At 32.9% G+C, this 21,451-nt stretch overlaps 1 protein-coding gene across 14 annotated transcripts in view; it reads right to left on the reverse strand.

The window, feature by feature from the left end:
- The window catches only part of csmd3b (CUB and Sushi multiple domains 3b), a 1,026,877-nt gene that overhangs the window by 461,467 nt on the left and 543,959 nt on the right, over positions 1 to 21,451 (reverse strand). For all 14 annotated transcript variants that reach the window (XR_015517226.2, XR_015517225.2, XM_087296029.2 and 11 more), the window contains 2 exons: positions 5,878 to 5,981; positions 1,469 to 1,581 (listed from right to left, as the gene is read on the reverse strand). Coding sequence is in view for 12 of the 14 variants with exons in the window: in XM_087296029.2 (XP_087152155.1) it covers positions 1,469 to 1,581; positions 5,878 to 5,981 (217 nt within the window). In the remaining 2 variants the exon portion in view is untranslated. The remainder of the gene's footprint in view (positions 1 to 1,468; positions 1,582 to 5,877; positions 5,982 to 21,451) is intronic.

Here is a 21,451-nt window from a genome sequence, read left to right on the forward strand (position 1 = left end):
CAATAAGACTTTTGTTTTAATAGTTTGGGTATAGACTTTTATAACCATATACGCGTGTGTGTGTGTGTGTGTGTATATATATATATATATATATATATATATATATATATATATATATGTGTGTGTGTGTGTGTGTGTGTATGTATGTATATATATATATATATATATATATATATATATATATATATATATATATATATATATATATATATACACACACATACATATATATATATATATATATATTTTTATATATATATATATATATATATATATATATATATATATATATATATATATATATATATATATATATATATATATATATATATATATATATATATATATATATACATACACACACACACACACACACATATATGGTTATAAAAGTCTATACCCAAACTATTAAAACAAAAGTCTTATTGCAACTAAACTTAATTTAAACATGCTTGAAATGCTTATAAAGCCAAACCCAAAACCATCAAAACAAGAGTCTTAAAGCAACTAAACTTAATTTAACATGGCTTAAATGGTTATAAAACCCTAATACTTACCATAAACCTCAAAACAAAAGTCTAAAAGCAACTAAAAATAATATGAACATGGTTAAAATGGTTATAAAAGGCTAACTCTTACTGTAAAACATCAAAACAAAACACTCTTAAAGCAACTGAGCATGGTTGATATGGTTATAAAAGCCTAACCCTAACTCTAAAACATCAAAACAAGAGACTAAAAGCAACTAAAAATGTGCATTTTAAAAACATGTATAGATTTGTTCTTGTTAAATGTAACGCTTCAGGATCAAAATGGGCTTAGAGCAAATCAAAACAACACATTTAAACATCCCTCGATTCATTCTGCCTTGAAATGACCTGACTGTAACTCTACACCCTCTCCTCATTTAGTATACGCAGAATCATGAATATGCAAATCAGTCCCCGCCTCCACTCAATCACACAAACCTGCACCTTCTGCACTTTCAGGGGCTCTTTTCAGCAGTAAACGCAGCACGGCGGTAAAAAGCTATCCTGGATTAAATCAAGCATAGATGTTGAAGTCTGAAGAAGATCACCACATTATATAGGGTCACATCAGGACGTCTGTTAAGCATCACTCTCTGCAACGTCAGACACGTAATGGTAATTGATATCATTAGCCTTTGGTTTGACTGCATTATAAAACAGGTAATAGCCATGTTCCCATTCGCCATCTCAGACAATTACCCTCTAAAAATCATCCTTTAGGTCTAAATATCTTGAACATCATAGAAAGTGAGAGCAGATGATGATATGGAAAGCTCTAGAACAGGATTGGTTGTGTTTTACAGAAAAAAGGCTCTGGCACTGGGGTTGCATGATCAATTTGCACATGATTAGTTTTTAAGCGAAGACACCGCTGGATAAACAGGTTAAAAAGTATGCCTATCAGTTAAATTTATATATAATAGATACATAACTAGTACCTTTGTAGTTGATCTTGAAGCCTATGGAGCCCACGCTTTCATCAGACTGAAGGTGAAGCCACATCTGATGGGTCATGCTGACGATCAGGTCTGGGACAAAGCTTCCAGTCAGACTACAGAACACAACAGAGAGAATATTACACACACACACATATTCACAACACAGACTATCATCATATAAAAGATAAACTATATACAGTTGAAGTCAGAATTATTAGCACCCCTGAATTATTAGCACCCCTATTTATTTTTTCCCCAATTTCTGTTTAACGAAGAGCAGATTTTCTCAACACATTTGTAATCATAATAGTTTTAATAACTCATTTCTAATGACTGATCTATTTTATCTTTGTCATGATGACAGTAAATAATATTTTACTAGATATTTTTCAAGACACTTCTATACAGCTTAAAGTGACATTTAAAGGCTTAACTAGGTTAATTAGGTTAACTAGGCAGGTTAGGGTAATTAGGCAAGTCATTGTATAATAATGATTTGTTCTGTGGTTATCGAAGAATTATACAGCTTAATTAATAATTTTGTCCTTAAAATGGTGTTTAAAAATGAGAAACTGCTTTTATTCAAGCCGAAATAAAATAAAAAATAAAAATATTATCAGACATTTGATTATCACTTATAAATGTTCATAGGTTTATCCTTCAAATAAACAAAAAATGCAATATAATAATAATAATAATAATAAATACATTTTAAATGTATTTGTTAAATGTTAAATTTAAAGAAAAAAAAAACACTTTAAATTATTTTTTACATAAGATTGTGTCACTTTCAATTGTTCATTGACTTTTCCTGAACTAAAATTAAGATGTTTATGCTCTAAAATAAAACAAATAAAACAATGGAAAATGTAATTAATTTAAATTAATTTGCAATGCTTCATGGACTGTTTCCTACTTGTATTATACAGATACAGTAGATTTACAATTGAAGTCAGAATTATAACCCTCTGTATATTTTTTTCTTCTTCAATTTCTGTTTAACGGAGAGAAGATTTTTTCAACACATTTCTAAACAGTTTTAATAACTCATTTCTAATAACTGATTTATTTGATCTTTGCCATGATGACAGTAAATAATATTTGACTAGATATTTATCAAAACACTTCTAAATAGCTTAAAGTGACATTCAAAGTTAGGGTTAATCAGTGACTTTCTCCAGAAGAAAAAACATTATAGGAAATACTGTAAAAAAAAATTCCTTGCTCTGTTAAACATCATTTGAGAAACATTGAAAAAAAGAAGAAAAAAATCAAAGGGGGGCTAATAATTCTGACTATATATATATATATATATATATATATATATATATATATATATATATATATATATATATATATATATATATATATATATATATATCAGTGCTTCAAACAGAGTTTACTTGGGCGCACCGCCCGTGCATATTAACCGCCGCCTAAATATATTTAGTGACCTTTTTTTTTTTACTATTATTATAATCCGTTTACACAATATTGTATCCTCCGAATATTATCAAACATCTGTGATCGATTAAGTAGTGGAAAAACCTCTCTCGTTTACCCGTTTCGTTCTGTGTGTGCGAGGCCTGTCAACACTCACACAGACAATCTCGCAGCAAAATTAGTCCAGCTGGGTTTCTAAAGTTCCTAATATGTCCAGGATTGTCAGCATCGCTTTCTAAAGCTGTCATTTGTTAATCGTATGTGTTTTTGCAATACTTTTTTACTCAAGCCTACATTCGCTTGGCTTTGCAGCTGACTGCACACACACAGTCACGAGAGTGAGAGAAACATTCAATAATTCATTCTTAAATCGAAACGACTCAGAAAAACTTTACTAAATACTCGGAGAGGACGAAAAGACATCTAAACTGTCTGCAAAATATAGACCATCAGTAATGGTTAATCAACACATTTGCCTTATTTCAATAATCTACACATTTTAAGCTTGTAATTATTATAATTTTTAGAGATACTGTCTGTAATTCCTTTTTCTATCTGCTGTATATTTTATTAATTTGATGAATTCATAAGGCTATATTAGATAGGCATTTTTTATCTTTAATGCTTTGGCATTCAAATTGCTTTGAGCTTGAAACTAAAAATAAATAAAAGTATTGTTAAAAATTTAATTATGTACTGCTAGTATATTTCACACCTATGAGAAGCACACTATATAAAGATAGATGTTTTTCTTCAAAACCAAGACCAAAATGCAGATTGAGGATATTCAAGGTTTCACTCTATTCAGTACATGCACTTAACGTGTGCTTACAATGACGAAAGAACTTACACCTACATGGGTTAAGGTTAGGTTCAGGGATAGCACCTAGCTATTACTCTGTTTATGTAAGAGTAAAATAAGTACATAATATGAAAAGGTATAAAGGGTAGCACTTGATTTTACAGTCCTGTTTGCATTTACTTTATTTACTATGTACTTATTATATTCATTACATGAACCTGGTGGTACCCAGGTATCATCCCTGCACCTAGCTTTAACCCATGTACAGTAGTTGCCTTTCATAACCTAGCATTTAAGTAAACACAAGTACATGTTCAGTACACATACTGTAAAAAAAAAATATATATATATATATGTATATGTATATATATATATATGGCATTTTGAAAAATACTGCATGGGGAAAAATGCAAGGACACTGGACCGAATGGTAACCTTATAACTTCAGAATGAACCCATTTTGAAATAAACATTTAAATGGTTACTTAAACTATAATAATGCATTTAATTGTGGAAATCATCTTTTAAAAAATATTAATAATACTGTACAGACAAATGCACCAATCAGAGAGTAAATAAATAACTAAATAAATGTTTTATTTAATAAAAATTTAATAAAATAATTAAATTTAAATTAATAAAAATTGTATGTATTTATTTAAAAAAATTATAAAATAAAATCAAAAAAACAAACAAACAAATGAAATAATGAGTAAATCAAATCAAATCAAATAACAAACAACATAAATGAATACATAAATAAATTGTTTTATTTAATAAACATAAAAAATATAATATTAAATAAAAATAATAAAAATAAAATAAAAACAACAAAACAAACAAACAAATGAAATAATGAGTAAATAAAATAAAATAAAATAAAAAACAACATAATAAATAAAATAAATATGCTTGGTTTAATAAAACTAAAATAATTTAATAATTAAAAATTAAATAAATAAAAATAACAAAACAAACATACAAATAAATGAGTAAATAAAATTCTTAAAATAAAAGTAAAATAAAACAAACAATAAAATGAATATTAAAAATAATAAAATAAAAATAATATGCTTACTTTATTAAAAATAAAATAATAGAAAATAAAAAAATGGATAAAAAATAACAATAAATAAATATGCTTGGTTGATTAAAAAATAAAATAACATAATATTAAATAAAATAAAAATAATATAATATCAAATAAAAAAAATACATAAACAAAAATGCATAGATTAGTAAATAAAATTTAATGATGAATAAATAAAAAAACATAAAATGAATGAATAAATAAATGAATAAATAAATAAATAAATAAATAAATAAATAAATAAATAAATAAATAAAATAAATAAATAAATAAATAGTTATGCTTGGTTCAATATATATATATATATATATATATATATATATATATATATATATATATATATATATATATATATATATATATATATAATATAAGAAAGTCAAAAATTTAATAAAAATTAAACAAATTTATAAATAAAATTAAATAGAGTAAATACAGTAAGAAAATTAAAATAAAATTAAAACAAACAGTGAAATGAATATTAAAAAATGAATAAATAACATATGATTAGTTTATTAAAAATATGTTTAAAATAACATTAAAAATAAATAACTATGCTTGGTTTAATAAAAATGCAATAATATAATATTAAATAAAAACAAACAAACAAACAAACAACAAAACAAACAAACAAAGGAAATTAAGATTAAATAAAAAATAAATAATAAATAAAATAAAAATGACAAAAATAAATAAATTAATTAAATATGCTTGTTTTATTAAAAATCAAATTAGTACAATAAAAACAAATCATTAAAATGAATAATAATTAATTAATAAATAAATAAAATATGCTTAATTTATTCAAAGTAAAATAAACATATAAATAAATATGCCACTGGGTTAACAAATAACCTTAACTTAGGGGAAAATCTGAGTAAAATTTAAATGTTTTCTTAAACTAGTACATAAACAAGATTATCAGAAATGACTTAATGTTCCTTGCGTATCATTCCTACAGTATCAAACACAGTGAGTGACAGTGAGCGATATTAGTGTTGTTTCAGAAACAGCAAAGAATCTCCAACTTGTGTAAATTATGCATCATTGCCTGGTCATGGTTTAGAAACTCACACTTGCAGGATGGTTTTGGGGTCTCCAACTTCCCCTCCGTCACCGATGGTTAGCGTATCGTAGCCCAGCTCCAGGTCAAAGTCCTCAAAGTTAATCTGAATCACCTGTCGGCAGAAATGAGGCATAATGCTTAGCGATGTGTCAAATGAACTGAATTAAACTTTATGGCTCCTGCATAATTGAATCCTGTCAGCTGACCCAAACCCAGAGAAAAAGACTGCCAAGCTGAATATCGCAGAGAATATAGAAACTTGACTTTTATTAGAGGGTAAAAGTCTCCAGAAAAACGCTTGTCAGAAATGGACTCGAGTTTGTGTTGAGCATTCAAGCATGATGCAGTTGTCTCAGTTGAACAAACGCCATAAAATAATAGTTTATATATATGGGTCAAACACAAAACAGTTTTTTAAAGCTTAGAACGAACAGAAAAAACAAAACAATTTTACCATAATTTGCAAAAGAAACACACTAAAAATGTACTATTTTACACAGAGTGCTTAATTTGAGACGGATTATGCCGCATTTTGTTCCGGTAAATGTCCGATATTCGTGTTTTGCATTTCAGCATTTATTTTAATGGATACGGCATTAACTTGTGCAGACATGTATAGTAACGAAGTACAACTACTTCACTACTGTTCTTAAGTACTAAAAGGCTGTATTTGTACTCTACTGGAGGATTGTTTTTGTTCTCCTACTTCCACTTTTACTTCAGTACATATTTTCGATGAGTTTAACACTTTTACTCTGATAGATTTTTATGTGCTGCATCGTTACTCGTTACTAGGGGTGTCAATATTATCAATATCAGTTGAGTAATAGATCATAACCGGTTATTACGTACTGACGTCATTTATCACCTATGCGCAATTTCGCAATACATCAAGGCGAGGGCGAGTAAATAACACTCTTACTACAATGAAGGCGGCACAGCACACAAGCCGCTATTTCTCTACAACAGGGAAATGCTGTAAAACTCCATCTTTACCTCTCTCTCACCCTTTGGACATTTGACTCGCTGGCGTGTTTGTAAGGTAGCTTTTCCTCTCCTCTTGGCTGTTAAAGCGATACTTGTGGATCCAGACACGAGCGTGCCTGAGGTGCAAGTCTTCCCCACTGTGTCTATTACAGATTACCTGTGATAACTGCGTATTATGCGAATACAGACTGTAACCGCGGCTGTTCTTCCTGCCATCAGTGAACAGCAATTTCATTTCTAAAGCCGATCGCAGCCCTTTCTGTTGAGCAGGTGAAGAATAACCAATCATAGGGGTGTAAGACCTCACCTGTCAGTGCTCAAAAAGCAAGAGGGATAATATTTACATGAGTTTATTTCCAATTAATGCTCGTGCTGTCTTCTGTGCATGTGTTGAGTTTTGTTTGATACATTCAGAAAGAGTGTTTTCTTTGAGCAAGTCAAATTAAAGGTAGAGTTCATATATCTTACTGCTGTATTAAAGAACAAAATTCTATTACAAATAATATATAAATATATTTCTAGAATTTAATTGTAAAAATTTGTGTGTTGTGAAGAAAAGATCGAATTATGTCAATGCACCGAGATATCAAATTGAACCAAATCAATAGCATGATATTGGTAACCGAACCAAACCGATGAGACCAGAGTAGATTCACACCCCTACTTGTTACAATTATAGACTTTTTTCTTGGCTGCTGCATGGAGGCTGCCTTAGTGACCAGCGTCTTCCAGTAGAATGTTTAACTTTGGTTTACAGCATTTACAACCGGTAATTTGCGATGTGAAAATGGGTTTCAATAGCATTTTGAGTGGATTACTGAGTGTTTTTATGACACAACTTTGAACGGTCTGTGTTAAAGCTGTGATAATCTGTGGTTCAAGCATGAGGTCAAATTAAAGGTAGAGTTCATATATCTTACTGCTGTATTAAAGAACAAAATTCTATTACAAATAATATATAAATATAAATATATTTCTAGAATTTAATTGTAAAAATTCTTGTGTTGTGAAGAAAAGATCTAATTATGTCAATGCACCGAGATATCAAATTGAACTAAATCAATGGCATGATAGTGGTAACCGAACCAAACCGATGAGACCAGTGTAGATTCACACCCCTACTTGTTACAGTTATAGACCTTTTTCTTGGCTGCTGCATGGAGGCTGCCTTAGTGACCAGCGTCTTCCAGTAGAATGTTTAACTTTGGTTTACAGCATTTACAACCGGTAATTTGCGATGTGAAAATGGGTTTTAATAGCGTTTTGAGTGGATTACTGAGTGTTTTTATGACACACAACTTTGAAAGGTCTGTGTTAAAGCTGTGATAATCTGTGGTTCAAGCATGAGGTCAAATTAAAGGTAGAGTTCATATATCCTACTGCTGTATTAAAGAACAAAATTCTATTACAAATAATATATAAATGTAAATATATTTCTAGAATTTAATTGTAAAAATTCTTGTGTTGTGAAGAAAAGATCTAATTATGTCAATGCACCGATATGTCAAATTGAACTAAATCAATGGCATGATAGTGGTAACCGAACCAAACCGTGAGACCAGTGTAGATTCACACCCCTACTTGTTACAATTATAGACTTTTTTCTTGGCTGCTGCATGGAGGCTGCCTTAGTGACCAGTGTCTTCCAGTAGAATGTTTAACTTTGGTTTACAGCATTTACAACCGGTAATTTGCGATGTGAAAATGGGTTTCAATAGCATTTGAGTGGATTACTGAGTGTTTTTATGACACACAACTTTGAACGGTCTGTGTTAAAGCTGTTATAATCTGTGGTTCAAGCATGAGGTCAAATTAAAGGTAGAGTTCATATATCTTACTGCTGTATTAAAGAACTAAATTCTATTACAAATAATATATAAATATAAATATATTTCTAGAATTTAATTGTAAAAATGCTTGTGTTGTGAAGAAAAGATCTAATTATGTCAATGCACCGAGATATCAAATTGAACCAAATCAATGGCATGATATTGGTAACCGTACCAAACCGATGAGACCAGTGTAGATTCACACCCCTACTAGTTACAATTATAGACCTTTTTTTTGGCTGCTGCATGGAGGGTGCCTTAGTGACCAGCGTCTTCCAGTAGAATGTTTAACTTTGGTTTACAGCATTTACAACCGGTAATTTGCGATGTGAAAATGGGTTTCAATAGCTTTTTGAGTGGATTACTGAGTGTTTTTATGACACACAACTTTGAACGGTCTGTGTTAAAGCTGTTATAATCTGTGGTTCAAGCATGAGGTCAAATTAAAGGTAGAGTTCATATATCTTACTGCTGTATTAAAGAACAAAATTCTATTACAAATAATATATAAATATAAATATATTTCTAGAATTTAATTGTAAAAATTCGTGTGTTGTGAAGAAAAGATCTAATTATGTCAATGCACCGATATGTCAAATTGAACTAAATCAATGGCATGATAGTGGTAACCGAACCAAATCGTATAAGACCAGAGTAGATTCACACCCCTACTAGTTACAATTATAGACCTTTTTCTTGGCTGCTGCATGGAGGTTGCCTTAGTGACCAGCGTCTTCCGGGTAGAATGTTTAACTTCTGTTTACAGCATTTACAACCGGTAATTTGCGATGTGAAAATGGGTTTTTAATAGCGTTTTGAGTGGATTACTGAGTGTTTTTATGACACAACTTTGAAAGGTCTGTGTTAAAGCATGAGGTCAAATTAAAGGTAGAGTTTATATATCTTACTGCTGTATTAAAGAACAAAATTCTATTACAAATAATATATAAATGTAAGTATATTTCTAGAATTTAATTGTAAAAATGCTTGTGTTGTGAAGAAAAGATCTAATTATGTCAATGCATCGATATGTCAAATTGAACCAAATCAATGGCATGATAGTGGTAACCAAACCAAACCGATGAGACCAGTGTAGATTCACACCCCTACTTGTTACAGTTATAGACCTTTTTCTTGGCTGCTGCATGGAGGGTGCCTTAGTGACCAGCGTCTTCCGGGTAGAATGTTTAACTTCTGTTTACAGCATTTACAACCGGTAATTTGCGATGTGAAAATGGGTTTCAATAGCATTTGAGTGGATTACTAAGTGTTTTTATGACACAACTTTGAAAGGTCTGTGTTAAAGCTGTTATAACCTGTGGTTCAAGCATGAGAGAAAAACAGTATTGTAAGCCATGTTTCTTTTTGTTCTGCTTAATCATGTGCCCCAAAAAAAAAAAGATCACAATTATAATCATCAGCACTACAGTCATTTTAAGTCATTTCATTCTTCCAGCTTTCTCTTTCACCCTATGAAGACAGCAGAAATCCATATGTAAACGTCAGACTAATTACACACCGTGCAATCAATTGATTCATTCAAATGTGCTTTTTCCAAGACTCCACTGATACTCCAGGATAATTGGGAAGTGGATCAAGGCTTCGGGAAGCAGGATTAGAGATGTGGAAGAGCCACAGGCGTTTGAAGAGCATCAACTTTCTCTATTGATTAACCCATTGAGAAGCACTGCGAGCTCTTCAGCAGGTATGGATGCATGAGAGCTACTTAACCCTCGTGATTGATGCTCACACGGCATCACGGCGCTGATAATAAACTTGTTTTTCCATGTAACTGAATGCAAAATACTCCAGAGTCCCCGTCTCGGCAGGTAAAGGTCACCAAATAACAAATGCGACAGAGATGCAGGATTTATGAAACTGTTGGGACTCTCCGTAGATGATGTGGGATCAGTCTCTAATATACTGAAGATATTATACTGTAGCTTAGAGGAATCTGTAAAGCTGATTTCTGATCAATCATATTATGTATCAGAAGAAGAGCTTGCATTTTGGAGATCTGTCCTGCCCGCTGGCTGTAATGCTGACCGCAGTCTGAACTCATGCTTTTGTTAGAGAGCGAGAGAGGGGTTTGAGGAATTCAGCATCGAGTTGAAACGAAATCAGGTGCACTGAAAAGTGTGTATGTGTATGTATGTGTTTGTAAATAGATGTGTATATGTGTAAATATATGTTTGTGTGTGTGTGTGTTTGTTTATATATATTCGATTCTGGCTAAAATGAGAATCGGGATTTCTTTTTGCTTAAAATAAAGATCACGATTTTCTCACAATTCTGTATATGTAAAGTAAAGGTGTGGTAAAAACAAACATAAGGCACAACATCATAAAAAATATTATGTGTTGTCCTACTGGTTTTTATAAATAATTCTATTCTACTTATAATAATTATGAAGTTGAATTATTATGTTTGAGATATATGCTTGCAATCTGTCATATTAGATTATTAATTTATATAATTTAATTTAGATAATTTATTCACTGGTAAAATCAGACATTTGCCATTATCAGATTATATTCAATAATATATAGGCTAGAGTAGTTATAAACATTATAAGAATTTATTTTCATGCACAACTGTGCCTTCGCTATGAAAGAAAAAACATCAAATTCTTGTCGTAATCATAACTCCAAAATGAGATTTGAACATTTAAATGAAGTGCACACTTTCGGTTTCATTTTGACTGCTACGTGCTTGTTCGTACTTCGCGCGCGGCTCCCAAACGATCACTCTGTGCCACAAACTGAATATTATTTACAACTGTATTACCTGTTACTCGCAACATATGCAGGTTCTGTTCACTAAAGTAGACGCGCGCGCATCTATCATTAAGTAGAGTGCGCGCCCTGTCTGTGGTAACAGCTCACGGTCAGCAGCTCACGTCACATGTGATTTCCCGGCCGCAAAAACATCATTATATAAAGACAAAAATGACATTTTTAGGTGAATTATACCTTATAAATACAGTATGTGACTCATTGAACATCATTTGGAGGTGTCCATGTCACTGAGTAACGCGTGTGAAACAATGAAAAGACTCGTGCATTTTCTTCTCTCCTGAACTTGAAAATATGATTGACAGAATCGTAGAAATGCTGGATTAAGATCGTCTAGGGGGTCAAATCAAGATCTAATATATCCATACAATGTGTGTGTGAGTGTATGTGTATATATATATTATATACTATATTACTATTATATATAATATACTATTACTATACTATTATAATAATATACTATTATATTACTATACTATACTATATTACTATTATATACTATTATTATATATATATATTAATATATATATATATATATATATATATATATATATATATATATATATATATATATATATATATATATATATAGTAATGAGGTATTTAATTAACTCATTACCTTCAGCACTCAAAGAGTTCAAAACTCTCAAATGAGTCGAATTAACGTTCAGTCAATTTTGAGTTAACTACACTCATTTTATTGGATAAAGTTGACTGTTGGGTTTTAGCGTGTAATGGGGACCAAACAAAAAGTCCCCGCATGGTCAAAATTCACCAATGCATTATTTGTGGGGACATTTGGTACCCACAATGTAAGGAATACAAGGTCAACACACACACAGCTTTCTCTACGATGACCTCCTATATTTGTAATGATGTTTCTACTGTACAGAGTGTATATTCTCTCCTCTACACCTAAACCCAGGAAACATTAGTATTAGCATTATTGGTATTATTATTAGCATTATAAGCATTTTACATTTTTAAAATACCTTGATGATTTATGACCCTTTTATCTCATGTGGACCACCCCAGAATAAAATACCCACATGGTCATATTTTACAGCTGATCCTAAACATGTAGGGACATTTTTTACCTACAATGTAAGGAATTCAAGGCGCACACACACACACACACACACACACACACACACACACACACACACACACACACACACACACACACACACACACACACACACACACACACACACACAGGTCTGATCAAATGCTTCCTCAAGGTGAAAGCAGAAAACATGCTGCCAGGATGTCAGGCTCCCATAGGGCTGTTGGTGGTGTCATTTCCCCCGATTAAGTTCACAGAGATGAGATCTCTGCTTTCTGTAAGCCAGACTACTTCACCTGTCACACACTCCTGCTGGGATTTACTGCAGGCCAGACTCACGGCTGTAATGTCACCCGAGCATTTCACACACGCAGGACAAAAAAATGAGAGGAGAGCACAAGCCATCATTCCACCAGTGTGCACTCCCCAGGCTGTGAGGCGATCGTGCTACCCGCTGTGCCACCGTAACGCCAGACATGGTAAATTAAAAATCCAAAATAAGATGTTTTACATTTGTGATAAACTATTTATATACTATAATTAAATACACGCTTATTATTCCGTTTTGAATTTTGTTTATTGTTGAACCTGTTAAGAAAACTAGCAAAGTTGGGAAGTTTTGCTTTCTAAATTATTCAAACATTGGCAACAAAAGTGATTAAAACATGCACATTAATACATATTATTCATAATAATATTATTTTTTTATTTTTATTAAACCATTCTGGATCTGATTACCCACATGATTCATATATCATAAGCCAGGGGTCACCAAACTTGTTCCTGGAGGTCCGGTGTCCTGGAGATTTTATCCTACAACCCTAATCAAACACACCTGAACAAGCTAATCAAGGTCTTACTAGGTATACTTGAAACATCCAGGCAGGTGTGTTGAGGCAAGTTGGAACTAAACCCTGCAGGGGCACCAGCCCTCCAAGACCCCTGCTTACTAAGATATACCTGTCCAACTGCTCGATAACCATGGGCGTCGCTAGGCCCATTTTTATTCAGGCCCATATATTTCTATTCAGCCCCTACTGAAAAAACAGCCTAAACCAGCCTAGGCTGGTTGGCTGGTTTTAGCTGGTCGACCAGGCTGGTTTTAGAGGGGTTTTGGCCGTTTCCAGGCTGGTTTCCAGCCATTTCTAGCCTGGTCTTAGCTGGACAGGCTGGGAGATGACCAGCTAAAACCAGCTTGACCAGCCTAGCCAGGCTGGGAGCCCAGCCAAAACCAGCTATGTCCAGCTTAAACCAGGCTGGTCAAAATGGTTTTAGCTGGATTTAGCTAGTCATTTTTTCAGCCTGACCAGCTAAGACCAGGCTGGAAATGGCTGGAAACCAGCCTGGAAATGGCCAAAACCCCTCTAAAACCAGCCTGGTCGACCAGCTAAAACCAGCCAACCAGCCTAGGCTGGTTTAAGCTGGATTTTTCAGCAGGGGCCCCTCTAAAACTGTTCCGATTAGCTCTACACAAAGTCATCCTCTCTGTCCCCTTTAAATTTGATATGAAGACGGCGGCGGGAAGATATACTAGTAAGGTATACCTAATAAAGTGGCCAGTGAGTGTATGCTCTTGTGTTCAACAGAAGAAACTAAAAAGTAAAGGGTGAGAAAACATTAATTTTAGGGTGAACTGTCCATTTAAAAAAACCTGAGGCAGATTGCAATGTGTATTTGTGTCTTGCTTTAAAACACCCCTAAATTTAACACACTTGTAAAGTACTGTCATCTGTCATGACTTATTGCGTTATTTCAACACTGTGTTCTGTTTACTTTTTTATTGTCCTTGAAGCTCTATATTATTACCGCCGCGCTCGCTTTCTTCTGTTCAGTGAATTTTCAATCATGTCACTCAAATGGGACTATTTCAGTAGTTTCACCCGGAGCGGTATTTCAGTACTATCATGTCAGCCCTCCAGCACACGATGAGCTGTCAAATCAAGACCGCGTCAAACCAAAAACACTGATGAACAAACGCCGCCGCATGACAGGTTGGAAATACAGTTTGTTCAAATTAACAAAGAAAGAAAAAAGATGCATTGGTAAACATGACTATGCACCACAAAGCAACCAATTCAACGCTTTGCATCATTCGATGAAAATAAACGGATTGAATATTTACATGATTACGGACGACGTCAACAAGGGGCCTTTAAAATCCCAGATTAAATTTGCAGTTTCTCTTCAAAACAGTGAAATGGGTTTGCTTTTGTTGTGGCTCCCTGAAGGACCGGAATACGCCATGAAGAGCCATACATTTTCCTTTCATCGCTGATAGTGAAAAGCTATTAGTAAAACCCCGGAAAAAAAAGTTTGTAAAGCCCCTGATGCAAGCGTGGTGTGTGGAAATAATACATCCTGAAAACAAATGTGCTTCTGGGTATCCAATTATTGACAGAGATAAAAGGCTTGATCCCTGTCTTTCGTTCGTTTTTTTACTTGCATGCATACATACTCTAAATACATACATGCAATATGGAGGAAAAAATAAGAGGCCATTTAAAAATGCTCAGTTTCTGAGGATTACATGACTTATAGTTTTGCGTTTGAGTACAAAACAAGTTTTATTTTATTTTGTAAATGACATTTCACAAATGTATAAATACAAATGGTAATCATTTTTAATACATGAACCAGATTTTCAGTGCAACACTAAAAAAATGACTTGCTTCTTGTTTAAACCAAGGTTATAATAGTTTTGGATTTTTCATTAGTTTTACATTAGTTTTCAATTTCGTTATGATTTTCGTTTTCAAATTCAGTTAGTTTTAATTTGTTTTTAGTGGGAGATTTACTAGTTTTTATTGGTTCTATATTTTTTTTATTATTTAGTTTCAGTTTTTTTTCTCTAAATAATGATATTTGTTAGATGCAAGATTCAAAATCATAAGGATGAATATTGTATAATAAAAACTCAGCCATTCATTTTTTGTAACCTGTATTTAGAGCAGTGTTTTTCAACTGGTGGGTCGAACATTTTCGCAGAGTGTATGGTAAAAAAAACAAAACAACAAAAGTTAAATTTTTTACTTATTTTGCTTATAACGGACTTTTATTTTGAAATGCGTGCGCGACAACCCTACCATTTGACATGTGAAATTGCATTTAATTAATACAACAAATAAGTCGAAGCGCAAGTACGACCTTGAATATGTAAAGTATGAATATATATATATATTGACGACAGAAAAAGACTTTAAACCTCACTGTCATATGTAGTGAGGAGTTCTCATAAGATAGCATGAAACCTTCTAAATTAAAACAACATTTAGAAACCAGACAGCATGTTTTATTAATAGTTTATTCTTTACTGTATTTGTCGTTCTTACTTTGTAATATTTCTATAATTTGATCCATTATGTTAAATGACAGCAATAACATTATTTGTAAGTCTTGTTGAATTTCTTATGATGTATCTGTCACTACTTGTTTAAGTTAACAAATAAAAACAAATTAAGTATAATTTCTAAAATTGTATTATAGTCTCTAAAAATTTGGGTCGCGGCTTGATGACCATGTAAAAATGTGGGTCCCATGGCCAAACCAGTTGAGAACCCCTGATTTAGAGGACACATGAACAACTCTACCACAACCATCTACCTCAAACTCAAATACAACAGCCCACAAGATTGCAGCCTTAAGTACAATTTGTGTGCAAGGCTGCTTCTGAGGTTAGACACACAGTATTGATGGGAAATTTAGATCTTTAATGTAGATGTTAGGACTCAACATTCTGTAGTCAGCAATAGTCATTTCAGTTTGTTAAAACATCATCATGATCTGAAAAATGTCTTACAGTGAAGCTTTGCAAATCAAATCTAAATTCTATTATGATTGTCTGTTATGAAATAAACTTACGTTTTTCACCAGATCCTCTCATTTAAACCCTCGGTTTACCCGCGCTGCAGTTGTTCCACTCACAGCAGGCTGTCAAGTAGTGTTTGTGTTTGGTTCACTGAATCACGCATGCGCAGTATTATGGGTTCACCGCTTCTCAAAGTAACGTACTCATCTAATAACTGAATGAGAGTATATATTGGATTATTCGGAGTCAGAGGGGTATTAGGCTTGTTAAATAAGTAAGTAGTTTGTGGATAAGTCCTTACTGGAGACGTGAATCATTTCAAATGACTCAGTTTGATTTGGTGAATTAGTTCAACCGGTTCACTTAGAAGATCCGGTTAAAAAGATTTGTTTGCGATTGCGATACAGAAATAAAACCCATTATTGGGCACAAATGTGTTAAGGTAATAGTTTTAAGTGTTTGTATTTAATGCTGTCACTGTGCTGCTGTCATGTCCAATCATTGTTTTTGTCGCAGGAGCAACAGTGAGGATGAATGGAGGAGAACCGGCTTGATTTGGCCAATGGCAGCAGGAGTCTGAGGTGCCGTATACGAGTCAAACACCTGCAGCGCGACTTAGATTTATTTCTAAAAGGCTTACAGTGAGATTATTTATTGAATACATTCACAAATATGAAAGCGAAGAAGGTTTTTGCTATACTTTTAATTAGTTTCAGTTGGTTTTGTATGTACACAATACGGTTTCAGTTAGTTCTAGTTTTGCCAGTTTTTATTTTTATTCCAGTTAAAGAAATTTGTTTGAAATGTTAAATGTTGGTTTGAACTACTTATTTAATTGAGTTGGAACAATTCTTAAGGTTTTTTTTGAGACAACTTAATTGTTTTACTTTCAGTCCACTTCAATTTCTGAAACCAATTAAGTTAACTTAATCAATTTGTGTAGAGACAGCATGAAATAATTGTATGGAACCCAGTATTTTTTTACAGTGAATGTTTGAATTATTTTTTAAACAACACAATACCTATATTTAGACTTCAGAAGAGTTAAGAAATTAATTTTGTTAAATAAGCCTGATGTTTAATCACAACAAATGTTGCTTGTTTCAACAATAGTCAATTAATGTGAATAATAATAATGCTCTAAATGACAAAACAGAATAACAGTTGTAGAATTATATTCTGTCCTAGGGCTGCACAATATATATATATAAAAAAAAAACTGACATTGCAAAATTTTCATTCACTGCGATATATATATGGTAAAGAATTCATAATTTTAGATTGATTGCAATGATTCTGTAGGGGAGCATATCTGCATGAAATATAATTTATGAAATGAGAAACAGAGAACAGAGAAAAGATGCAAATAAACAATGATTTACAATTTTCTGGGGAGTCAAACAGTAGAAGCAGAAATGAAACAACCACAGTATTATAATAATAATAATAATAATAATAATAATAATAATAATAATAATAATAATAATAATAATAATAATAGGGGCATCACGTTGGAGCAGTGGGTCGCACAATAGCCAATCAGCAAGAAAGTCGCAGGTATAAGCCTAGGCTGGGCCAGTTGGCATTTCTGTGTGGAGTTTGCATGTTCTCCCTGTGTTGGTGTTGGTTTCCTTCGAGTGCTCCAGTTTCCCCCACAGTCCAAACACATGTGCAATAGGTGAATTGGGTAAGCTAAATTGTCCGTAGTGCATGTGTGTGAATAATTGTGTATGGATGTTTCCCATTGATGGGCAGCTGGAGGGCATCCTTTGTGTAAAACATATGCTGGATAAGTGGGCGGTTCATTCCCCAGACTAATAAAGGTACTAAGCTGAAAAGAAAACGAATGAATAATACTAACACTCTATCATTTTAATTGATTAAATAATTGTATACTGCACAATTAATTAAGCTACAAACAGATAATTTACTGTGTCCAAATGACATAAATTTGCTTCAAATTATTACATTCAGGTCTTAAAAAACATGCAAATAATAAATGTTCACTCTAAGGTTAAAATCTGAAATTACTCCACTATGTTGATAACTGTAATGTCTGGTCAACTATATTTGATAGCGATGCACTCGATATAGTGTCCAGCCCTAATTATGTCCTACTCATAATCTTAAATATCTAGTGAATCCATAGAATTAAATACAGTATACAGTGCTCGGCATAAATGAGTACACCCCTCACAGATCTCTCTTTTAAATTAATATATTTTATAATATGTTTACACAATAATATATGTGTGTATATATACATTAGATTAGTCAGTACTTAAGACAAAACGGAAACTAATCCACGAAAAAATAAATAAAATTCACAATAAAAAAAAAAAAATATTACACCCAAAATGAATATGGGGAACATATTAAATAAAAATGTTAGAAACAATACACATGTAAAAATGTAAATTACATTTAGTTGAAATTTTGTAGCTTGTTTTTGTTTTTTTTTGCAGTAACTTGCTTGAATTTAATTGTATTATCTTTGTATTTCTGAAGATGGTAAGTAAACAAAATCTTGTCAATGTATAAAGCTCTATAATAAAACAGATTAGCACCAAAATATTGCCTATATTCACTGAGAAATACATAAAAATGTATTTATTGTGATGTAGTGAATTGTGCTGAGCACAGTATAGTTCAAAGGAAAGAGAAGAGAAGGCAACTTGGACTGGACGGTCACATCATGGATGAAGGGACATATGTTTCTGCCTGTTGTCATCTGACCTTTGCTGCTCTCTCTGAGTTTAAAGCTCAATCTGAGCATCAATCTCCAACAAAAGATCAATGGGGTGACAGCATTTCAGTTTCTGCATGATAAATCAGGTCATGCTCCATTCAGAATGCACAACTGAACAAAAAAAAAACATCTACAAAAGCAAAAATAAAATATACATATATTTGATGGAGACTTGTTATGCCCCTTTTTACAAGATGTCTAATGTCCCTATAATGTATTTTCAGCTCAAAATACTACACAAATAATGTTGTATTGCTATTTAAAACGGACCCTTTTAGGCTTTGATACACATTGTGTTGTTTTGGTGACTGTCGCTTTTAATTCAAATGAGATTGTGCTCTTTTCAGAAGAGGGCGGAGCTACAAATGTCTGTGCATCAGCATAGTGGATGTTTCTTACTCAGTCTATGCAAATGAGGGAGAGATCATCACTAATGGGCGGGGCTTTCCCTCACTGATGACACGTACAAAGGGAGAATGTCAATCAAAGTGTTTCTTTAAGATCTTTTTATCAGTGTAATTATAAAAAAAAATGAAATACTTATATTTTACTATTAGAGGCTGGCTATATTCACACACTATTGCCACACAACTGTGGTTAAACCCCTTATAAGAGTGATTTTTGCATAATAGGTGCCCTTCAATGCCAACAAGGCGTCCTATTAGGGTTTTTCAGTTGAAAAAGTGTTTGAGCATGAAAAAGATCTGCAAAGTTATAAAAGCACTGTCATTTCAAAGAGAGTTACTCTTCCAATTCCCTCAAACACCTTCATTGCACCACTGAGTTTTCTTCTGGGAACACAGCACAATATCCTGAATGAGTAGCTGTAGTAGTTTGTTGTTTTGGCAGTTTCTTCCCTAACAGCTTACATTCAAATACAGGACCAATATTATGTAAACTCACGTCTACACACTCCAAAAACCACATATTGAGTTCAAACTGGCAAGACAAGAGCAGATTTTTGTTTGTTATTGCTGGAGTAATTGAAGGAAGAACTGTAAAAGCTCTGTACTCTTCTGAAAAGGTGGGCGGGAACCAGCAAAAGCTCATTTGCATTTAAAGAGAAACACACACACACACACACACACACACACACACACACACACACACACACACACACACACAAAACCCTTTTGCTTCCATCTAAAACGGTAAATTACAAGTAGTGTTGTGACACTCTAGTTATAATTCGATACGTATCTCGATACTCTCCATGATATGATAATATATATTATTATATTATAATATATTGTGTGGGGCGACGCAGTGACGCAGTAGGTAGTGCTGTCGCCTCACAGCAAGAAGGTCGCTGGGTCGAACCTAGGCTCAGTTGGCGTTTCTGTGTGGAGTTTGCATGTTCTCCCTGCGTTCGCGTGGGTTTCCTCCGGGTGCTCCGGTTTCCCCCACAGTCCAAAGACATGCGGTACAGGTGAAGTGGGGTGGCTAAATTGTCTGTAGTGTATGAGTGTGTGTGTGTATGTTTGGATGTTTCCCAGAGATGGGTTGTGGCTGGAAGGGCATCCGCTGCGTAAAAACATGCCGGATAAGTTGGCGGTTCATTCCGCTGTGGTGACCCCGGATTAATAAAGGGACTGAGCTGACAAGAAAATAAATGAATGAATATATTGTATGCTACAAAAAGTGTAATATAACCACATGTTCAGGGTTTATGAATTGCGTATTATGAAATTTAATCAAATGTGTTTTGAAATGAATTAAATTTACATTAAAGCACTTTCCCAGCTAGCAATTTTGTGTTTAATAGACATCTTACAACATAGACATCTTGGCTAAAACAAGGCTAAATTTGGCGCTGTCAAATCTAATAGATGTCTAAGAATGACCCAAAACTAGACTCGTTCATTTCTGCTTATTTGATAACTAGTTTTGGCCCATTCTTAGACGTCTATTATATTTTTACTGACAGCCCAAATTTAGGCTTGCTTTAGCCAAGACGACTATGTTCAGATGTCTATAAAACACCTCATCTTAAAAAATAATAATAATAATAAATAAATGCTTGCTGGGTTGTAATGTAAAGCACAACATCCCAACTTGTTAGATGTTTAAACATTTGATTAAAAATAAAAGTATGTAATTGGCTGCAGAAATGAAAGTAGGCTACTCTAACCGAAAACTACAGTAGCCACTCCTAACAATTTACATGATTTGGCTCTTTTAATTTTTGTCTTTTCTTTGCTAGAGTCTGCTACATTTTTTTATGGTGATTCACAATGACCAAAACACACAAGGAAAAAAAATAAATACATTTTTAGCAATCACAGATATACACATTTAGACAGGATAAGATTTCTCATTAGAGAAATCTGCAGACATGGCAGAATAAGCCT

The sequence above is a fragment of the Danio rerio genome, chromosome 19 (assembly GCF_052040795.2).
Source record: "Danio rerio strain M-AB ecotype USA chromosome 19, GRCz13ab, whole genome shotgun sequence".
Classification (NCBI taxonomy): domain Eukaryota; kingdom Metazoa; phylum Chordata; class Actinopteri; order Cypriniformes; family Danionidae; genus Danio; species Danio rerio.